We start from the raw sequence: 23,899 nt of genomic DNA on the forward strand, positions 1-23,899 counted from the left end.
AATAATTACTTATAATTAATTAAAATTGTTACTTATTCAGTAATTCTTCACCAGTGAAAAGTCAACAATGGAAATAAAAAGAGTTAACCCCCCAAAATATTTGACTATCTTTCAGCTCCTATTCAGTATTTCTTTCAGAAAATTTTCTCCGAGGGGGAAATTCAAAGTTTCGCGGGACAAGTATCTGCACGTTTTGGAAAAATATCAACTTGAAGAAATTGCTTCCTCATTCGTCACTTCAGACTTTGAACATGAGAATTTTTTAGTTCGTGAACTAGAACGCTGTTACTGAATTTAGGAGATCCGAAGGGGGGGGGAGGGGTCACTGCCAACGTACCTTAAAGAAACACTGGTCCTATTCGCACTTTTTTACCTTCTCTTGACCTTTCACATCACGATAAATTACACCATTACATTCAATTCTGATTATCTTAACTTTTCTCGATTTTAGGGTTAGATACACAGAACACATTACAACACTGTACGTATCTCAGAATCCCTTTGAACTGAACTGTACTCATTCAAAACTGGCGAAAAAATTATTGGAAAACATTTCGTTGATTTTGGGGGTTATTCAATATCTGAATGAAATCCAATAAGAATGGAGGAATACGACAGAAAGTATAGAAACATGGGGGTGGAGTAGGAAGGGTTTATTGAGGAAAACAGTCTTCCTACAACTGTCATCTCTTCAGATACTTACGTTTGCTCCAATAAGTTTTAAAACCCGAATAACCGCACTCTCGGCTGTTTCAGAACCCAAAGGGCCCATCTTCTAACCTTCGACACCCTCAATTCTCTTAGATCCTCTGAGCAATCGATCAGACGGCTCTCCTCAACCAACCTCGCTAACGCCACAAACGCAGGTTCTCTACGTAGTGACGTCACCGTTTCTGCACAACTACGTCACAACGATGATGCAATCAATACAGGACGGGCGGTAGATGCGGGAGAACGATCGACCCAACAGGTGACGTCACGACTGCAGAGTGACGTCACACACAAGCGCGAACGAACGGTGGTTTTATAATAAGAGGATTGAGAGTAGCAGGGATATAGACATATGACGATCGCTCCAAGAAGCAGTCGCGTGTTCCGCTCATTGAGATCAGATGGACCGACATCGACCACTCGCGGTAACTGAACACCATCAGCTGTTGAGCCGAAGGACCAGCTGAAGCGCGCGATCGTAGTTACCAGTGACAATTTCTTGAGTTCTTGTGACCGAAACTGAGAGGTACTGTAATTGTGTTTTCGGCAGTGTTTTTTCTATTTTTGGTGCGATGATTTGGGGGTTGAAGTGTTGATCTTATGAGGTTTTGCAAGATTTTCGAGGTGGATTCTCCCCTGGAAAAACCGGAAGGCTCGCTCTCGCCATCGCCCACGGACTTGCTCTTCGGAGGTTCTCCAGGTAGTCGATGTTGTCTGCTAGATGTCCGTAGGTGTGCCGTTTTAGTTGCATGCACTTTCCTTAAGTCGAACTGATACACCACCCCGAAACCAGTGAACCGTCCTAGTAGGCCTTGTTTTTGGCATTTCGAAAACTTTGGTATCACGTGGTGCGCGCTTGTAGAGACTCGTAGTGTGGCGGCTGTCAAACGTTAAATTTCGCACTGTCGGGGTTGGTGGTTGCAACCTTGAACTGCTCGAATTTGTCCTTTGGGTTTCGGGTGTTAGAATGAGGGAAAGTTGACATGTTCTACAGACTGCGAGATGCGTTCAGGCCCACCCACTGTCAAACAACTCGATATACATCGACAGTATAGACTGTCGCAGTCTCAACACATCACCGACAACAACAATAACTCAGCAGTTTATTCTTGTCAATTGCCGAATAATAAATGTATGTATTTTATTTTTTATTATTATTTGCTTATCGGTGCAGGATGAGGAAAGGGAGTTATCTTGGAGTTGTTCGTTTTACGTTTATTTTCAGTTATTTTTTTTTATTATATTTTTTATTCTTTTTCGTCGAATACTAAAAACTAAGACGTGACATCGCTTCAAAATATATTATCACAGCATTTTAACTTTTAACAAACGGCGGAATGGTTCAAACTTTCAAAACGAAGTATGTAAGAAATTCTTGAGAAACAGATAGGAGTTCATAAGAGTTCAATGAATGATATAAACATTGAATCTAGGTACCTGTTATTTTAAAATATCCATGAAAAAGTGGTGACTTGAAATCGTAGCTCATTTAACTTATATATAAAAGTTTTTGAAATAACAACGAGCGTTATCATCATTATTATCAATTTTTTCTTTTCGCATGTTTATAGAATATGTCAATAGATCTATTTGTTGTTTAATTGTTATCTGCCTTATTTGCTCTTCATCAAGACAAAACGATGTTATTTGACCATCATATTAAATGTGCTTATGCTCCGAAATGGAATATTTTTTAATTTTTATATCGACTTGCTCAGTTTGATATCGACTTCATTCAGTATATTCATATTGAAACTTTTATTATTGTATATTGTAGAAGATCCTCATATCTGGAGGAATAATGCTTCAGTTGAATATATATCTTTTTTTTTATTAATAATATCTACTGAGGAATGTTTTTAGAATATCTGACATCAGCTAGAAAATTCGGCGACAATCTTCAATGCAAAACTTTCTTTGATTCGTTATCAATTTTTTCCGAGATTTTTTCAAATGGTTTTTTCTTTTTAATGTTATATGAATCAAAAGTATTTGGGTACGGATATAAGTATTTTGATCTTATCAAAAACTAAGAACAGCATCAGTTAATCTCTTTAAGTTCAGGATATAAAGGATGACATGATTCTCTTCGTTAATTTTTTTTTCAGAATATTCTATTTTGAATAGGAAATATTCTGAAATTTTTATAAAATAAGAAATTTTTTGTTTTTAATAATAGCATACTCATTGTTTGAAAGGGTTGAAAAATAATAGATAAATCCATTCGAAATTTATCTTCATATAATTCATACATGATTACCTCACTATGATAGGACACAAAATTGTGGAATAGGTATTTATAATACAAGTGCAATTGATATATTTCGAATAGTTGGATGAATGAATGTTAGAATGAGCCTTCCGTACAAGTATTATACAATATTTTCTGTAATTCACTGGATTCATATTGAAAATAATGAAATATTTCCTTGAATATCGTTTTGTAAGTTTTGCATCGAAAATTGTTGGTTGTCAGAACTGTTTTATGTTTTACAAATTTGACAGATAAAAGACAGGAGAGTTTTTGAGTACCTACATATAATAATGATATTTAATCATGAAATCTGTGTGAAATTAAGATATTCTCGCACGATTTTGTTCCACAAGTTATGTCAGAATGAACGGATTTGCCACAGAATTAGAGAAAATTAATAGTGAGATGAATTGATGTTTTTTTTCAAATTCACACACATGATAACAATCAACTTCTGAGTAAGATCAAAATCATTTTCTTCTGTTATCGCTAGTGATCATCTAAACATGAACATAAAGGTAAATAATTCAGATGCATAAGATTCCAATACAATTCAAATACTGGATAGTAGCATAACATTTCCAAGAACTCTATTTCTGGCACTTAGTATGCAGATGGAATCATTCCTAAACTCTTACCGTCTGAAACAATTATATGCCTATAATGAGATAAATCATTGGAGTGTTCGTGCTGTATAACAGTTAAACACTTTTGTTGTGGGAATGAAAAATGATTCCATCTAACTTTATTAACGCTTACAAATTATTAACACACGGTGATATTGACATGAATTGATGTGAAAAAACAATAATTTAAGACGATTGGCTGAAATGAAATAAATCAACGTTTAGATTCTTGAATTATTTTTATTGTGGGTATATATTGATTTTATGTTGGACTATATATAATTATATATCAGCAATTTTGTATTTTAATTTCGAAATACTTATCTTTCAAGGGAGACTTCTATTATAATCAGCTATAATTGGATATTGCCGAGGATATTGCAGAAATAACAATAATATTAACAAATGTACGTAGAGCTTTTCTCAGATAATTCTTAAAAAACATTATTACAATATAATATGTCCAGAAAAATTGAAGTATCCAGAAATTTCCAGTCGATAGTACCATAGCCGGAAAAATGAAATCTTAGAACATGAAAAATATTTGAATTATAATACAAAGCGTATTCGGAAAATCAAAAATATATTCACGGAATATGACTCTGTCGAATTTTAACGCCTAGTATATATGAACAATTCTATAAAATTGAGAAATAGATATATTCGGTTCCATATGTTTCCAACAGCAAAATCGAATAAAATAGCAAAAGGAGAATGAGATTAAAATTTCATTTATATCTTGTATAATATCAATCGGAATGAAATTTGGTCTTCTCAGCACGAAGCGTAAGTATGTTTAAACTTTTTTAATAGCATCTGAACTTCTCATTTTAAACAAATGTTTGAAATATTTGTGTATAAATGCACACATCATTAAAAAGAATACCCCAAAGATTCCTTATAATAAACAGTTGATTGGCGCTCATTTGGGTATTTTATGTGCTTATACAAAAGACGAACGACATGGTCTGTACTTATGCTATGAAAATATTCACTGAGCAATTGACTGTCTTCAAACAAGTCATAATTTTGATTCTTATCATATTTTATAAGCTCGCCAAAATATATTGTACCATTTAATAGCAAAATTCATTAGGAATATGAAATTCTTCCGATAGACAACGCCGGAATTTCATTTATTTTCTTGCTGAAATGTCAAGTGTAATATATTTTTTTGCACAATAGAACCACTTTACTCAGTTACCGCGTTTGTTACTAGATCGATAGATTATTATTTTTACTGGTTGCTAAGATAAACTGAACAGTAAATGAATTACTTACCGTTCAGCGATCGGTAAGTGATAATGACTAAATATTCAATGAAATAATGAAATCATTGACAAACAATTTGAATTCAATTATTTTAATTCGTGGAATGAAATAAGCCAGCAATACTTCTTCATTGATTCGTCTGGCTTCTCCCTGCATCCCTTTCTTGAAAGTCTTGTAGGTCCCTAGTAACCAAGTTTCGATTATTGGGAATAAATGCAGAGCAGCCGATTTCCCAGGCTTCTTGAATTTTTTTTGCAGAAGATTCGATATCGCCCATTTTTAATGATATTATAAGTAAATTTAGTTAATTATTGTCACTTTGACAATCTACAATCAATAACCAAGGCAACGCCTTCTATTATATGTATTCCTAGACAGAATTGACATTAAAGCAAAGAATGACTATTTTAATTTTTTGGATAATTTGTATTTTGAGTAAAAAGTTTGTCGATCGTGCAAAAAAACGCTATAAGTATCTAGAATGTTAAGGTTACCGATTTCAGACAATAATTGGAGTCGTCAATGCGATCCTATTCCAAACTATTGTCTTCGATCGGTAAAATGTCCTTACCGTTTCGATACTTTATATACTATTACGCGTAGTATGATTGTACTGTGCATCCCATTTTGGGTGAGACAGTCAGGTTTCTCGCTTGTTCTTTAAGATAGAGCCTTGCGGTTTTCACGTTCCTGTCCTACTTTTTCGTGAAACTCAAGTTGGTTTAATCAGATTCTGCATAACTGTTTCCGTTCAAGAGATACAGAGCGATTTTGGAAATTGATACTTTTCGGACCCCTCATTTATCTCCGAAATTATTAGAAATAATGCTGAGCTGAAAACTACGTCTGAATCAGAATTCTGCGTAGAATCCAGTGGCGTACTCAATATTTTTTTTCGGGGTATGGTTTTGAGGATTCAACACAAACTTATGTTTTTTTTAATGGAACACCATATGTATTATTACTTCGTTGAATTTGTTATTTTTTTCCCTTCAAAATGATATATGATACTATGTAGGTAGGATGTTCAGAAATGTAGTTTTCAGCTCAGCATTATTTCTAATATCTTCGGAGATAAAGAATGGGTCCGAAAAGTATCAATTTCCAAAATCACCCTGTATCTTTTGAACAGAAGCAGTTATGCACAATCTGATTAGACCAACTTGAGTTTCACGAAAAAGTAGGACAGGAACGTGAAAACCGCAAGGCTCTATCTTAAATAACAAGCGAGAAACCTAGCTGTCTCACCCAAAATGGGATGCACTGTACTTCTTCTCTTTATCGTCTAAAGAATTCTTACTAAAGTAGGGATGATCACTAGTACCTACTAAAGTGGTATAAATACTACTTGTACCTACTAAGGTACTTGTGATGTTTTCTTTGCAAATAATGTCTGGATATTATGCTTATATTCGCCGGTGAAAATTTTGATGGGCCTAAGTAGAAAAATATTACATATCAAATAAAAATCATATACTGTACAAAAAATCATTTGTTTTGATTTACTAATACTTCTATGTGTTACAAAGTTGCAAGGTTCAGCTGAAATGTTCATGAACACCGATGGTTGAGGCTGGGAGTTGAGGACCTCTGTTCTATTATTTACTAATTATTTGTCTTGCTTTGTGTATTGGATGTCCGAGTTATGGCCGGGAAAAGGACTATTTGTGTGTTGAAGAATATCTAGCCATTCGATGTTGGGAAAACAATAAACGGTGTTGGGTGTAACTGGCAATAGGACAAAGTAACATAACCTCCACATTACCTAACCTAACCTCACAGAGGCTTAGAAAAGTTGGGATAAAATATTGCAAGGAAACATCAAGTTATTCCTTCTCTTATAACAACATAAGGCCAGGTGTATCCTATTATAATGTTCAACATATTGAAACGGGAAAATTATTCTCGGCAGCAATATATTCCTTGTAAGTTGTACCTTGATTGACAACAGAATTGTTCCTTACCACAATCCGATATTCATTCCATATGATTTCTGATGCGCTTTTTTCCCCGTTGCCGATAAATCGAGAAACCCGCGCAATTTTCTTCATATAACTGCTATAATTACATACTATAAATCTCGAGAATTTCCGCCCAATCACGAATCGCAGGTGCAACTGCTTTCAACATCGATAAATATCCGAGATCAAACTGAAATTTTCAAGCTTTAAATCCACATAATTGACGTGTTTCTCGTCGAGAATGATGAGAACTTTTACGACCTATTCTAATCTCAATTTGTCGCCTCTTTTATCGGTCCACACATCTCGGATTGCGTGAATTACGTTCCGAAATGTGTATTTTGATTTTCCGCATTTCACACGTGTTTGTTCTCATTACACAGATTATTAACCACTGCATGCGTTGGACTAATGAATTATCGTCAACATAGGTTTTCATTGAATTAACGTTATATCTATCAAAATACAGGCTCTGCGTGCTCCGCTACTCAACTAAAAATCACTTGCTATCTAGATACATTTCATTTAATTGAAAATAAAAAACGTATTACAATTACACAGGCAACAAAAAAAAATTTTGGTGCCTGGGATTTTAACTATATTTGGGACGCTGAATCTGTACATGCAATCCGTTTTTCTCTATCAGCTCTACTTTTTTAGATACATCAATTTATCTACCTATGTTGGTTTCATTCAGTATATTAATTTATGAGAGTTCTAAAATTATTATATATTCATTAATACAGATACAATGGGAATAAATATGGCTCAATCCCACAAGCTCACTCAACGAAACCGAAAAAAGAATATAATACCATAGCTTTGGCTGTTGGTCTTGCAGAAGATAAAGTATCACAAACAGCAATAGATGATTTGTGTAGACTCAAAAATGGTAAACTTTCTAAAGTGGTTATAAACGAAATATCCGTGTTTCTTGTGCCTCTAGTATAGTTGGGACAAAATACATCATTGGGTAAGAAAATATTGTAATTAAAGACGCTTTGGTTGAAAGAGAAAAAATCATACTTCTTCCGTTACATATAAAGTTGGGCTCAATGAAGCAATTTGTAAAGGCTCTTGATAAGAATGGGTCATGTTTTGAATATATATATATAGGGGTAAAAATGCATCAGTTGAGTACAGAAATACTCAAAGCAGGGATATTTGACGACCCACAAATAAAACAATTAATTAAGGATCCTGCCATAAATTCAATGAATCTAGTTGAACGAGAAGCTTGGTCATCATTTGTTGCAGTTGTACAATATTTTCTATGCAACATAAAGATCAAAACTATGTTGAAATGGTAAACAAGATGCTCAATAGTTTCAAATCCTTCGGGTGCAATATAAGTATTAAAATACACAGCCACTTAGACCGTTTTCCTGAAAATTTAGGAGACATGAGTGAGGAACATGGTGAAAGATTTCACACAAGATATTATTTCAAATAGAAATGACATTTTCGATAAACTGATTCATAATAGGTACCTAGTGTTTTTGTCATATCAGTAAGGTTTTTCATTTAATTATATATCTTTTCTTGAACTGGTTAAACCGACTTTTTTTATCGAGATAAATTTAATATTTCAGTGAAATTTCCTCTTATCTTATTGTAGTATTACTTTGGCAAAATAATACCTGTAATTGGTCAATTCTATCCATTTTGATTCAAAGAAGGTCTTTTCCGAAATAATACAAAAATAATTTTGATAATTCCTTCAGAGGGTCTATGCAAATGATCAATTCTTGATCTCCCTTGGCTTATGAAACACATATTGTACCGTACTTTCGAATCCTCCCAAATCTACTTTTCAAAAAAAACAATGATCACTATGTACAAAACCAAGTCAGTTTATTCGAATGAACATAAAAGTTATAAGTTTGTAAATTCAATAAGTTTTTTGAACTATAAGCCACTGATGTGGACAAATTCTATGAAAAATACAAAAATTCTGTGTTTATCTCGGTCTTTATGAGGTGGAGGGATGCCGCTGTGAGATTAGAAAAAAATAATATTTTGGGCTTCAGTTTTTCAGAGTCTCTTACTTGGAAGGAGAAATTATACAATTAACACTGGTGTTTGTGGAGTGGCTATATGACACAACTCTGAGCTTCTAGGGTACTCGCAATTAGAAAAACCCAAAAATTTTCATTTCCAGAATCACTTTTCACTTTTGATGTATACGAATCTTATTCAAATTTGAATGTTATGGTTGGGTTGAAGTGAAGTGATGTGAACAAAATCAAACAATTTGCCTGCATAATTGTGTATTATATCTTTTCCACTACAAAATTTGATTTTTAATGAGTCTTCTTTTGATGAATTTAGGTTGTTATTTATTTGCTTTCAATTAAATATCGGTTTGCCTTGGGTTACTAAGGCTTTTTCATCTGTCAAAAATATATTATAAGATGAATTCCAAAGAAGATGAAATTTAAGAAGCAGCAAATGCTAAGATACGTTACCAAACACCGTGTTTCTCGGCGTGTTTCAAATTGTGGTACCTAAAAATGAATTCAACTTCAATATCGGAAACAACAATGCTGGCATATTTCATGCAAAAGAGCCAAATATTAAAGTCGCCATCAAGTTTGTGGTGCTTATATTCCATTTCGAAGTCAATTATTTATCACAATATGCATATTTCGAAATTTCTAAAACTCATAAGTCTTTTGAAGGGAAAAAAATTTAGTTATAAATCTAATAAATCGAATATTTTTGCCTGTGCAGAAATAAATATATTTCTTGTGGAGGCTAACGACAATAATTTTATAATGATGAAGATATCTACTTACGAGTCTACTTATGGCAATAGGAAATGCCATGCTTGCAAGATTGCAAGTGTCCATCAACGGTTTTATGCGAAATGGTAAATGCTCAGAACAACCATTTTAAAAAAAGAACACATTTTCTTCAGTTCCAAGCAAAATTGTAAATTTTCATTTCCCGTTGTCAATAATAACCCAAACAATCTCAGTAAGTAGTACTAACTTCAATCAAACCAATTTATTAACAGACTATAATAGTGGAAAAATCATTTCGTCCCTAGGAGATTTTTTTTCATTTTTGTGCAACCAGCCTATATTAATCCGCCTGTACTCATCTGTTTGAATGTGTTGAGTAGAACACTTACAATTTTCACTTCGCGCATTCAATGAGAGTGACTAAGTTTATGTCTAATAGCGACAAGTCATTCATTCCCACGTGAACGGTAAAAAAGTAAGCACGAGATCAGAGGAACAACACACAACATATCTGCCAAAAAGTCTATCACATGTTCATTATTTATATTACATGCATGTGATTATAATACATGAGGAAGAGAGTTGCGGCTAGAGATCCTAGGAATTCTTTCGCTATCCCCATGAGAACATTGCTAGAAAATAGCTTGAATGACTTGGAGAAAACTAACTGTGGAACTAACGTTGGTATGAATGGAATGTTGAATAATTTTTTATGTTTTATAAGGCCATCATTGTTTATTTCACTCGTATTCATGATGTGTTTCACAAAATTAGTTTCAGCAAAATGGAAATTGAAAATTCATTCCATTTTTTCACAACAAACACAGAGCTTAAATGTGATTTGAAGATGTGCGACGAACAGATAATGAACTGGAAAATATTGTTCGAGGAATGCACAAAGAGGAACACATTCCAAAAAATTTTCTTTTTTCTTTTTTTGGCTATTAGAGTCCACCTCGGAGACCACATAACTTTTTGTAATATGTTCAACGACATTTAGTTCATTATGATGTCATTGTTGCGAAAATATTAGAACTATTGGATTGACTCGATCTTTACTCGATAAAATTTCATTTTAAATATTATATATTTATATGATATATTTCCACTTTTAAACCTTTAATTTATAATTTTTTCTCTACACAGTAGCTTCTTTAGATTAATTATTAAAAATGTGAAATCTGAAGAATCTAATGTGTAACGAAGCTATTATTATTTTCGTTTTCTGATATTTTATTCGAATTTTCTATTCTTCTGAAACCGTAATGAACATTAAATTCTGAATCAAGCTTGTGATTGATATTAAACATTTACACACATAACATTCTACTAGAATTTTATACGGTTCTGATGATGCAAGAAGAATGAAATTTTTATTTAATAGGTTGTCACTGAAATATCGAATTATTGGCCGATATTTTTACTGAATTTTCTCTGGTGATGCAGAAAAGGTTGCATGAATTTTACAATTGATATTCTACATCAATTTTATATGGTTGTGGTGAGGCAATCAACTCAGCAGAAGATTGAAATAGTTATTTTATCTGTTGTCACTAAAATATCGAATTTTTTGCTGATATTCTTCTTGAATTTTCTCTGATGATGCATAAAAGTTTGCATGAATTCTGAAATGGATATTTTACATATGAATTCAAAAGTAAAATTGACATATTCGGAAAAAGAATTGGAAACGAATTCTTTGAATAAATATCGTAGTTGCTATTTTTAATGTAATAATTATTGGTTTCGTTTGATGCATTAATTGATTTACAAGTTGTTATGGATGAATATTGGAAATTATCAAATATTAAGAACTTACGTATCTGGTAGGTAAGCCGCAGATTTTATATTGTATACGTATTAACAAGAATTCAAAAAGAATGTTTGATATACATATACTACGTTCAACAAAATATATATGAGGTCATACCAACATTATCTAAATGCCTTTACAGCATATGGTCACATAGAATATACTCATAAAATTCGAATAAAAAATTTTCTCGCCTCTTTCAGTCATTGAACAAGTTCAGATCTCTTTTAATTCGGAGCTATGTAGGCAGTTGAATCATTGTCACCGAATAACAAACCACTTTTATCGAATCTTTGAAAGTGAACCACCTTGCCATCGTATACTTAATTATAACCGATTTTTTTCTCGTGTTCAAAAAACTAACCTCGCTCAATATAAACAATTTTTTTATATATTCAAAACCAGATTTTTTTCGATTGTTCGAATCAAAACTTCACAGATATTCATCTCAAATAGTATTAGGTATAGGCTCTCTTTGAATATTTCTACTTCGTTCAAATGTAATTCTCAAATATTGTTTCGTCATACGAATACTTCTTCAGGTGGGTATTGAATATAATTTCAAACATGTTTCCCAAATAAAACAACATGCAGTAAAGAGCTTCTGAGAGCTCGTTCATTAGGGCACCAGTTGAGTCCTTAGAGATTACATTGGTTCCTTAATAACGAACGCTCAGACTTCACATCAGAACTTTTCTCATTTTTGTCCCATATTTTGCTTGAATTTTCTAGAGTTCTGTTGATAAAGCACAGAAGAATATGAATAAAGTTATATGTACAACGGATAAGTAGAAAATTCGTAAATTATTATAAATACGTCATTTCTGAGAAAATGAAATAAACTGCAGTAATTAACGAAAAATATTTATGGGACGAATGTGAAGGAAACAAGAGTTATGGAACTCAAAAATAAATATATCTTGATTAGTTGGTCATGATAATTTTCGATTTTGAAACGTCCGCGTCCTTTGAAACGATCATAACAGACCGTCCTAGGGCAATAAGTTTCGTAAAGCGTTTGGACAAAGTCATCCATATGGTTCTCCGATGGATCAAAATCAGCGAGAGATACCGGTATTGGAGTATATGGACCTTAACTGAGGATCTTTAAAACCCTGGGAAGTGAGCCCTCTATTTTACAGACCGAGATACTGGCTGTTTACGTTTGCGCTCAGGAGTGTCTTAAAATGAACCTCAAGGGGGCGCATGTCTACATCACTACGGACTACCAGACCATGCTGAGATCCGTGGAATCGTACTGCCATGGGTCTCTGTTGACCTAGGAGTGCCGTAACACCATAAAGCAACTGGCAACTCTACTATGGGTACCAGGGCACTGTGGTATTGAGGGAAACGAAAAGACCGATGAACTTGCAAAAAGTGTCTCAAGGTTAACACCTGCTGGACCTGAGCCTTTCTGTGGGATAGAAAAATACTAATATAACATAGCGGTCCAGCAATGGGAGTTGAATAACAGTATGACACACTGGCCATTGAACAAACACTCCTGGACTTACTTAGGCCAATAAATTCGTGATGATTTGACCTACCTATGCCAGAAAGCTCTTGAAGCTGTCACGAGCTGAGCTTCGGGTGATGGTGGGACTGCTGACGGAGCACTGTCGATGCAAACATCATTCGTATCGTATGGGAAAGTCAGCAGATGAGATTTGCGGGCTCTGTGAATCAGAAACAGCTGAACACATGGTATATAAGTATCTGGAGCTGGCTGGCCTAAGAACCATTCATGTGGGAAGCCGGTCCTGGATACCCGTGAGGTGACGGCCAAGGCCCCTTAGAAGGTTGTCAATTTTATCAACGCCATTGACGACCTTCTTGGGTTTCCATGAATGAGTAGGGTAGAGAACGAAAGATCTACATGGTCTCAGTTCCCGGAAGGCTTACCGAGCCACAACGACCCCAGTTCAAATAATAATAATAATAAGTTGGTCATGGCACACAAATTTTGTGATTTAGGCCAGATCACTTCCGTAATGTGATTTTTGAAATAACAAACTCAAATAAAAATTGATGGTGATTATAACAAAAAATAACCGAAATTCTAAATCACACTATAAATGAAAACGATAATCATGAGAGTAATTCTGTAAAAACAAACCTCAATTAAAACTCTAGAGAACATCAAATTTATGCAGCGATCAAACATCACGAAGCAGATTTTCTGTTCTTGATTTTTTTTAGTATTTATTATTTAGTCATTCATAGTTGAGGAACAACTATTCAATTGTTGCCCGAAGATGAGGACCAGATGTAAAGGAATAATATATAAAATTTGAAATATCGATTCAGCAACTCCTTTTCCATGTCCGATGCAAAATCTGTACCTCCAAACCTACTTCTCAAACCAGGCGAAAGTTATCAGCGATGACGTCAAACCGGCCCAAAAGCGTTGAATAGGTCCAGATTCACCCCATCCCACCGCTTACGTCACAAATACGTCACTGTCGCCTTTCGCTTGTTACGTCATAGGAGAGATTCTGTCAGCTACATCATTGTTTTCCCGTTTCTCTCTTTCGGGTGGTTATCCTGCTTCTGGCATGTGTTGGGGGATCGATTGCTGACGCCATTAACTCTGCTCGTCATATCTACCTGCATTAATTAGATATTCCTGGGCTGTTCAAGCTCAGGAATAGCAGGATCGATATTCTACGTCATCATTCTTCTTTCGTCTCTTTTTTTCGATTGTGTCGTCTCATATTCTAAAATAAGAACTAGAAGTGCGAATTTATTGATCTTACCGTATAATACGTTCGTTATTCCATCATGAAGAACTGGTATATTTTGAAATACACCTAAACCAGTTTCACCATAGTACTATTATCGAGAAAGAATGATCTATAAGGTTGAAATACAGTTTCAGCCTTATACCGGAGGATATCAATATTTAGGGTTTCGAATTAAGATTTCTACAAAATATTATATGAATATACTAACTCAAATTTTTCACCCCATACCTGTTTTGAATGATCCTTCTATACTAGTATGATACATTATAGGCAGAACTGTTTTCTGTGTCACAAGTTTGACAGCTAATTGATAAATCTGTGACAGGAGAGTTCCGAGTACCAACATGTAATAATAAAATATAACCATGAAATCTGTGTGGAACTGAGATATTCCCGCACGATTTTGTTCGACAAGGTTTGACAATAATCAATTACCTCATTAAAATTTCCAAATTGACAAAAAGCTGGCTTTTCTTGCTCTGATCCCAACACCCCACAAAAATTCCGTCCTTCTTATAACCTTCCTTGCATATAACCGACTTTTTGAAAATCTTTCAGACCTCTACTGGGTGTTCAAAATGAGGCAATTCATTGATAACACATTCAAACTTTAATTCAAATGGAATACCGTGTATATAATTTTTTTATTGTAAAAAATTTCATTCTCTTCGAAAAATTTTCTAACAAAGGAAAAAATAAAATATAGGGTATGCCATTTGTAATTAGCCCAATATTAATGTTTGAATAAGTCATCAATGAATCGTCCCATTTTGAACACCCAGTAGAGTCACCAGTTCTTACCTCTATTCTTCTAGTATTCACTTTCAAATTCTCATTCAAATAAATTCATTTCGGAGTTATTTTCGGAATATCCTTAAAATGATAAGTTTTAAGCATATGAAACTTGAAACAACATGTGTTAAATTATTTCTTGTAATCTGAAAATTCCATAAAAAACAGGTTGTTCTATAACAAAAAAAGATATTTTTGGTTAGTTACACTTTTTTGGTACAACCTGTGTACTGCCAAACAATTTGAGAATGTAGTTATAATGGAGCCAAATGATTCTGTGTCGAAAAAAATTTGAAAATTTCAGTGCTTCACCGTAACAATAGAGTGTCGCGTTGAGAGGGATTACCACCACATGGCTTTCCGCGTATCAATCAAACTATGTTACCCCTTCATTTCCCCTCTGGCGCTCCTGCGATGACCAAACTTTGTATGGTGTACGAAGTTGTACATTCATTTCATCTCCTTTCATTTTTCGAAGCAAATAAGGGGGCAGCACTGTATAACGGTCCATAATTTTTTTCTCGAAATTATAGTTCGTCCTCTTTTATAATGATTTTTGGTAGTTTTTTTCCACGAATATTTCAATATATCTTTTCACTGATTTTATATATCAGTTTGATCGGATGGGTATCATTCCAATGTTCATTTGGTACAAGTGCGCAAAAATTCTAGAGATTATATGGATTAATTCAAAAATCAGACCAGAAACCCGGGGTAACACAAACGAAACTACAGATTATTCTTTTTAGTATCTGAAAGATTAAAAGTTGACAGGAGTAATAAGATTAGCAAGCTTAACCTGCTTATATCAAATCAAAACTATGCTACTTCTCTGCGGGTTCCTAAAAATTTTATTTTATCAGATTTTCACGACATTAAACTATTTTACTGAAATGTTAACGCGACTGGTTCCAATTGCTACATCATTGTCAATTGTTTATCTTAGTGCATTATCTACTTTTGAAAAATTAATTCTTAATGATTGTTCAAATCGGCTATAATTGTTTAGAATATTTCAAAATGCAATTTTCGTATTTCAGGGAATATATGAAGAGAAGATAATGTGATATAATCTCGTTGATATTCCCGGAATATTCGTAATTTTTTTTCTTGAAGCAATCGTCTTCATCTACTATTAATAATAGAAATATGACACCAAAAGTTCGTTTACATGTCTACCGGGTAGATAACAGAAGGTTAACCTGCTCAATCGAGTGTATTCAATGTTTATAAATCATTTCTATAAATCTGAATATTATTGTCGTTTCTCTGTTGTATCATTATCACTTAGAGGTACATATCTCACGGCAAAATGAACATTGTCAGATATTGATGTCCACCCACGTACTAATTCATATTTAGGAATGTGAATATGATTCGGTCATATCGGACAACTCCCCGATTTGTCATCTAAACACTATTTTGAGGTTACTGAAACAGTGCCTCTAGGCAAAATATAGAGTAGGTAAACTACTAGGTAGAACTTAAGTCTAAGTTGAAAGATATCTTTCAAAAACAATGGGAAAATGCTAAGATTTTGTATTACGAATTTTATTCATTAATTTGTTTTTGTTTACTGTTGACACATTTCTTTCGTTGGACACGTAATACATACACTACACTGAGTGAAAACAGTAGTTAATTTATTCTTCGAACAATTTTAAACGATCAGAAGAAACTACAATTTTATTCGAGAATTTGAATAAGTGCATTTACACAATCTCGTTTTAGGATTACCCAGTCATTTTATTCACATCTCTTGGAACTATTTCTCCACTCCAAATTTTGGAAACTTTTTGAGTTCCGCCTTTTAGTCTCTGAGCCAGGGTCGCCAACATAGCGGACATTTGCCAAGGCGCTAAGTTGCAGGGGTGCAAAGTCAGTTAACAAAACAAGACATAATTTTGATGCAAAATTGTTTTCTAAGTGATCTATCCTTTCTAGTGAAATTAAAAATTGTCAAGAGCCAATTTTGTTGAAGAAATCGAACAGTCGCTCTCAACTAGTTGTGAAAATACGGATAGGTACTAAAATGCACCTTTAAGAACTAAAGAGATGCCTGAGAGGAATAACAGAGGCTCCTCCAAAGAAAATTCAAAATCCCACAATTTGAAAGAGCTAAAATATACAGTGCTCCTCAACTCGACGTTCTAGTACGGTTTAGAGCTTAAGTTTTCGATTTTTTTTTTCAACACAGTATCATTAGGCTTCATTAGAGCTACATCATCAAATTTTTTGAAATACACAGATTGTGAATGAACTTTTTTTCAAAATTTTTTGATTTCATTCTTATTTCAGATTGTATGGAATAAATTAATCCAATTTTGTTGGAAGTTTTATATGCTCAAACCTGAGATGTTTCGATTTTTCATAAATTGAAAGGTTTTTGGAAAAGCTTATAACTTTGAAATAATTTATTTGAATGAGATTTTGTAAGTGAATACTAGAAGAACGGAGGTAAGTTCTGATGACGTTTTGATGATCATTGAGAACTCTACTCGCTGTTCAAAATGATACCATTCCTTGATGACTCATTCTTAATGTTAACGTTGTGCCCATTTCAAATGACATCCACATATTCTATTTTTTATTACGTAGAAAATTTTATTTCCTGTCCCATATGAGAAATATAGGGTGTGCCAATAAGAATAAGCCCAATATTAACGTTTGAATAAGTCATCAATGAATTGTCTCATTACGAACACCAAGTAGAGTTCTCAATGATCATTTATCAAAAAGTAATCAGTACTCACCTCCGTAATTCTAGTATTCACTCTCAAAATCTGATTCAAAAAAATTCATTCATTTCGAAGTTACCTATTAGGTTTTTCCTAAGTCTCTTCAATTTATGAAGAATTGAAATATCTTAAAAACGGTAATTTTTAAGCAGTGTTTCTAAACAATTTGAGATTGTAGCTCTAATGGAGGCTAATGTCACTGTGTAGAAAAAAAAATTCGAAAATTTCAGCGCTTATTCGCAATAAGACTTTGCTTACATGATGGAAGATCCTGTATATGTAACTAATTAAATCCAAAAATATTTAGTAACAAGTGGCTGTTCTTCAGAGCCCTCAGCTGCCAAAAAAATGTTTTTTCTGGCATTACCAAAACATATCAATTCAATAGCAGTCAATGAAGGTATTAGACAATTAGGGAATTAGGGCGGCGAAATTTTATTTGCCGAGGCCCGAAATGTCTGGCGGCGGCCCTGGCTCTTAATGAAATAAGATATTTAATATATCATTTTCAATTAAGAAAATATTTATTTTCAATTTCTAGAATGTAAAATATGTATAATTTGAAAATAGAATAATAATATTGCGTCTTTCAGCTATTATACTGAAATTTTCTTATTTGCTTTAGCACATCGAGTTTTGAAGAAATAGAACCCCGAATTTTCAATAAATCAATTATCAAATTAAATAATAATAATAATGTTTATTCAACATAAATAAACATGGTGAGTTACAGAGGTTTTCAATTCTAAAATTAACTACCTGTGCGTAACTATTAATTATCAAATTGAATAATATCTTAAACAATAGTAGAAAATTGCATTTTAAAATTTTCTAAACAATTATAGCCCATTTGAAAATTCATTAAGAATTAAGTATCCTGTCAACTTTTAATATTTTAATCTGTAGGTTCGTTTGTGTTACCCCGGGTTTCTGGTCTGATTTTTGAATTAATCCATATAATCTCTAGAATTTCTGGGCACTTGTATCGAACGAACATTGGAATGATACCCATCCGATCAAACTGATATACAGGGTGGCCATTTGAAAACGAAACAGACGAGATTACAGTCGAAATAAAGTTTTTCGATAGAAATGCTCGGACAGGTCGATTTCTGTTTCGAGGGGGACAACTTAAGATGTAGGTTACGGACGCATAGCGCTTCAACCCTTGCTACTACAACCCTCACCCCCAAATTTTGAATAGGGAAGATGGGGTGAGTGATACCTCATTCGAAAGGTATTTTTATAATGATTTCAGCACAGTAATTGTTTTTTCATTTTATGCATTAGTTCTCGAAATATTCTTAACTAAGTATTTGAAAATGAAGTGGTGTTTTCATGGCACTTGTAGTGTTTTGTGAAAAATCGACATTTTGAGCTTCAAAACAACCATGACTGTGGCTTTCTTCCTAACTAACTAACGCATCTTTATTTTCAATTTCTAGAATGTAAAATATGTAAAATTTGAAAATAGAATACTAAAATTGCGTCTATTAGCTATTATACTGAAATTTTCTTATTTGCTTCAGCACATCGAGTTTTGAAGAAATTGAACCCCGAATTTTCAATAAATCAATTATCAAATTAAATAATAATAATAATGTTCATTCAACATAAATTAACATGGTGAGTTACAGAGGTTTTCAATTCTAAAATTAACTACCTGTGCGTAACTATTAATTATCAAATTGAATAATATCTTAAACAATAGTCCTACGAACCTGAAATTCAAAACTTGTATAATCACGATAATATTGAATAAAATATTTCAATTGAAAAATCGAATATTCGAATATTTTATGTAGGTATATTCTGAAGAAAAAAAATTCAGGTAATCTACAAATAATAAATCAAGGAGTAATTTTTTCTAAAGTTTTTCATATGTGATAACACTTCTGGACAATTATGTAGGTATCATAGCTATTGGTAAAGTTTATCTAGTAGAAGTTGAATCACCCTATACTATAGCCACAAATTTCGATCATAATGGTTTTCATCATAGCACAATCTGTGGTTCCTAATCGAAATCTATCAGCGGCACCAATTTTCGGTGAAAGTTATCTAGACTCATCTATAAAATTATATGAAATCGAATTAGAAACAACACTGCTAATATAAAGAATTGTTCGAAAGCGAAGAACTCTTCCTTTTATTACCCAACACCTCGCATCTCTGATTGCACATATCATCCTTTCAATCCTTACGGTTTTTTTTATGCATATAACTCCGCTTTTACCGGCTTCATTAGATCGAATTGTTCACTGGGAAGTTGTTCTCTTATGGTATCGGCCGCTCCACCAGGATAATTGACCGACTCGCAGAGTTATTCCTTACTGCCTATTATCTGTTGTAATTCTTCAGAATTGCTTTATGTTGCTTTGTAGAGAATAGGTAGACGATACAGATCTGAAAAAAGAGCAATTATTCGATCTCAGAACAAAATAACTACCGTTCTAATTCTGACCACTCGTTCACCAAACGAATCGCTCTATTATTTCGTCACTATGTCTGTGATTTTGAGCCGGAAATGGTCTAAAACGATAAGGGTTGATACACTTAAGACGAATCGTTCCCCAAATCGATCTTGTTCTTCCATTCGGCAGTGAACACCTCAACTAAAAAACATAGAAATTTGAAATTCTGATCGTAGGTTCATCGGACCTTCGTTAAGAGGGAACAACACTACGTGACAATTAGTTACAGATTCTTGAAAATCACTGATTTTTATGAGGTTTTGACATAATTTCTTCAAACAATAATCCACATTGTAATATAGTATTAGCAAAAAAAAAAATTATGTTCTTTCGCAAAAGAATTGATTATGTGGAAATTTCTAAAAAAACTCGTAATGTACTTCCTTTCAACGAAAGATGGAATTATTGTAATATTCCTAACTAATATCGTTCTGGCAATACCGCACATTATTTTTGTGCGTCACGTGGTGGTGTTCCCTTTTAATGGGCTTAATTCAACAACTTCCACTGTTTGAACTTTTGTTTTTTTTTTAATGTCAAAAATGCAAATTCAATGAAAACATGCATTGAAAGGTCAATTTCAAGTTTCGTGTAAAATTTTATGTTGATCACGTTATCGGAACCATGGAATATTACAGACTAAATTTTTTCGATATATTTCTTGAAATTATAATGGTTCTGGTTTCACTATCTGAACAAAAGCTTAAAATTTTATACACAAGCAGAATCTCAAATCGAGAGAATCTGATATTATCGAAATATTGGGTATTCTTCTTCTCCTCCTCCTCCTTACGTTTCTTCTTCTTCTTTTTCTTCTTCTTCTTTTTCTTCTTCTTCTTTTCCTTCTTCTGCTCCTCCATCTTCTTCTTAGGCCTTAGGCCTAATATAATATTTGCCAAATTTTCTCATTCAAATTTCCATGCCCACGAGTCGTATTCTACTCATTAATGCTTCAAAAGCTTTATTTGATTGACTGACTGATTCGAATTTGAAGACGAAATTATAATCTATGAATCAAACCTCGCCGTCTGAGGTTTTTCTTCGGATCAAAATACGAAAAATACAGACAAGAGTTGCCAGGATAAAATGTTTGAGCTAGTAGGTATGGTAAACATTGAGAACAAAAATCATATATAAATCAGTTATATTCGACTTTTTCTCCTACAAACGAATCTGCATCGACCAACAAATATATAAAGATTCTATTTCTTCTTTTATTTAACTTATTCCGATTTTGAAAGACTTCTGTCAACTTTTCAGAAACTCAGTTGTTGAGACTAAATCGTTTACGTTTTCTGTAGGCTTTGTTGCTGCGTCATCACACACTTAAGGTTGAATCAAACTTTATTGGATACTTCATTGGTGTTTATAGCACTTTCGACTAAAGATAGCTAAAGGTTCTGATAAATATTCAGTATCTGAAAATGACAATATCGTTAAAACTGGGTCAAATCACATGATGCAACTCAGATTCAGCACAAAGGATAGTCCGACGGTTCAAAAATTAAAAAATCTTCCGTTCGAGGCTCAACTAATATTATTTGGTACTCGTGTTAATCAAATCTTCCATAGTCATGACAACAGTAGACACAACGAATAAAAAAAATAGAATAAATCTTCGAAATTCCCATTTCTTTCATTCTATTCACAGTTAGATGTGCGATACGATAAATCTATTGTTCTCAAGGATGGACATACCAATACCCATACTAGTAGTTCTATAGGATTTGGTGTGCACAATGTATTGCGTAAATGAAATCAGATAAATCAATAGCTCTATCTTATTCCTAGACATGGATCTCGAATAACTACGGAAGTCGTACAAGAAAGCATAAATTCTAGATAACCATTTTGAAATAATGATACCGACAAGACAAAATGACATAAATCAACAGTGAAATCAACATATGTTCAGATGAATTAACGATATATAGATTGTCACAAATAACTGGAATTGTATGGATAGAAAATTCGATATTATTCGCGAAATATATACGTATTGCTATTATGCTATTTTCCATAAATATTTAACTATTTCATGAATTATTGAAATCAATTGCGGCAAGTAACAAGACTGAGCAATTGATCAAACGAAGGTTTCAGATATTCATCCCCAAGGCAGTGAATATGTGACCAAAGAAGAAAATCCTTCATATCAACATAAAGAAATTACCAATACGTAAAAAGACACATTTCATCGGCTTAAGAATAGAATTGCTTTAAGGAATAATTAATATTACCGAGGTTAATTCCAAGCAAGGATTGTCACATCAATTTCCAGATTGAAAAATTCGTATTAATTACAAAGTATAATACGAAAGATAAATCATTGAAGGGAAGCTTAGCTGAAATAAAAAATAAGTATGGTCAACAACTCCGGAATAGTTTGTCACGGATAAGACGTTTCTTCATAAGACAAGAATACGGCTACTTGAAAAAAAATGACCTTTGACTTTATTTATTTAAAATAAAATTTGGTTCATCAACTTTTTTGAAATTGTGGAGTGAAATACACTCTACACACACAAAATTTGTTAGTAAACCAAAACATTTTCATTTTAACAAGACAAACTACATATTAGCAATGAATAGGGTAGATTACAAATTTTAAACTTCACTCATTCGAAAATAAGGTTGTACAACTGTTATGGTGATTGGATTGCATTATGATTTATGATTTTTTATCACCGGAAGCAGAAGATATTGATGTGAACGATGGTACTTGCTACACAAGCAACAAAACAATCGTGATTTTGCAATAAAAGTTTCCTAGTATTATTTCTCGAGAAGCTGATCATAATTGGCAACCAAATACTTGTGATTCAACACCTTTAGACTTATTTCTTTAGGGCCACGTGAAACATAAAGTAGATCTATGACAATACTCCACAATCGATTATAGACCTTAAGAGGGATTACCACCACGTATGAGTCAAACTTTGGTATCCATTCATTTCCCCTCTGGCGCTCCTGCTATGACCAAACTTTGTACGTTGTACAAAGTAGTACATTTACTTTTATCTTGTTTTTTTTTTTCGAAAAATAAGCAGGGGATAGCTCTGTAGGACTGCTTCAACGAAATTTTAATTTTACCGCTTTTGTATTGACTTGTGGTAGGTTTTTTCACGAATATTTTAAAAATATATCAGTGCTTTGTACAAAGTAGGTACATATCATCAATTTCTTTGCGAAAAACGAAAAGTTATCATACTTTTTTTTTTTAATCGCAAATTAATAATTTCTTCTTTCAACAATATATATTATTTGTTAAGGGAAACGAGTAAACCACCATAATTATCGGTGATTTGTTGGAATAAATATCTCTAATTTCGTTTTGAATTGAGGAACCACGTGGTGATGTTCTCTCTTCCAGATAGAATTCGTGACTTCCAGCCGCAAATGTGCGAATTGGCCATCGTTAATTGCATACCTTCCTCTTTACAATTAATTATCCATTGGTTTTTATACTTTTTTTCCGTATCAAAATGGAAGAAGTTTTATTTTGAATAGAAAACCCTTTAGAATAGAATGTAATACGAGGTATGCCGATGGGTTACACTTAAAAGTGACGTCATTCACACTGACTGAGCCTTGGTTTCGATAATTAAACCAAATAAATATCGAATTAATTATTTGTGACATATAGGATAGTTACGTACTCAATAAAGTGTCAAACTGATAACGCTATAATACTTAACATAAGTCAACTTTGACGTCTTTGACATAATGTAGATTATAGAGGGTAAATACGTATATTCCCTATG

At 33.2% G+C, this 23,899-nt stretch overlaps 1 protein-coding gene across 1 annotated transcript in view; it reads left to right on the forward strand.

The window, feature by feature from the left end:
* The first annotated feature begins 1,054 nt into the window (after positions 1 to 1,054).
* LOC123679356 (probable nuclear hormone receptor HR38) overlaps positions 1,055 to 23,899 on the forward strand; it is a 130,749-nt gene continuing 107,904 nt past the window's right edge. The window contains exon 1 of the mRNA XM_045616931.1: positions 1,055 to 1,843. Within this exon, the coding sequence (XP_045472887.1) occupies positions 1,714 to 1,843 (130 nt within the window). The 5' untranslated portion in view covers positions 1,055 to 1,713. The remainder of the gene's footprint in view (positions 1,844 to 23,899) is intronic.

The sequence above is a fragment of the Harmonia axyridis genome, chromosome 4 (genome assembly GCF_914767665.1).
Source record: "Harmonia axyridis chromosome 4, icHarAxyr1.1, whole genome shotgun sequence".
Classification (NCBI taxonomy): Eukaryota; Metazoa; Arthropoda; class Insecta; order Coleoptera; family Coccinellidae; genus Harmonia; species Harmonia axyridis.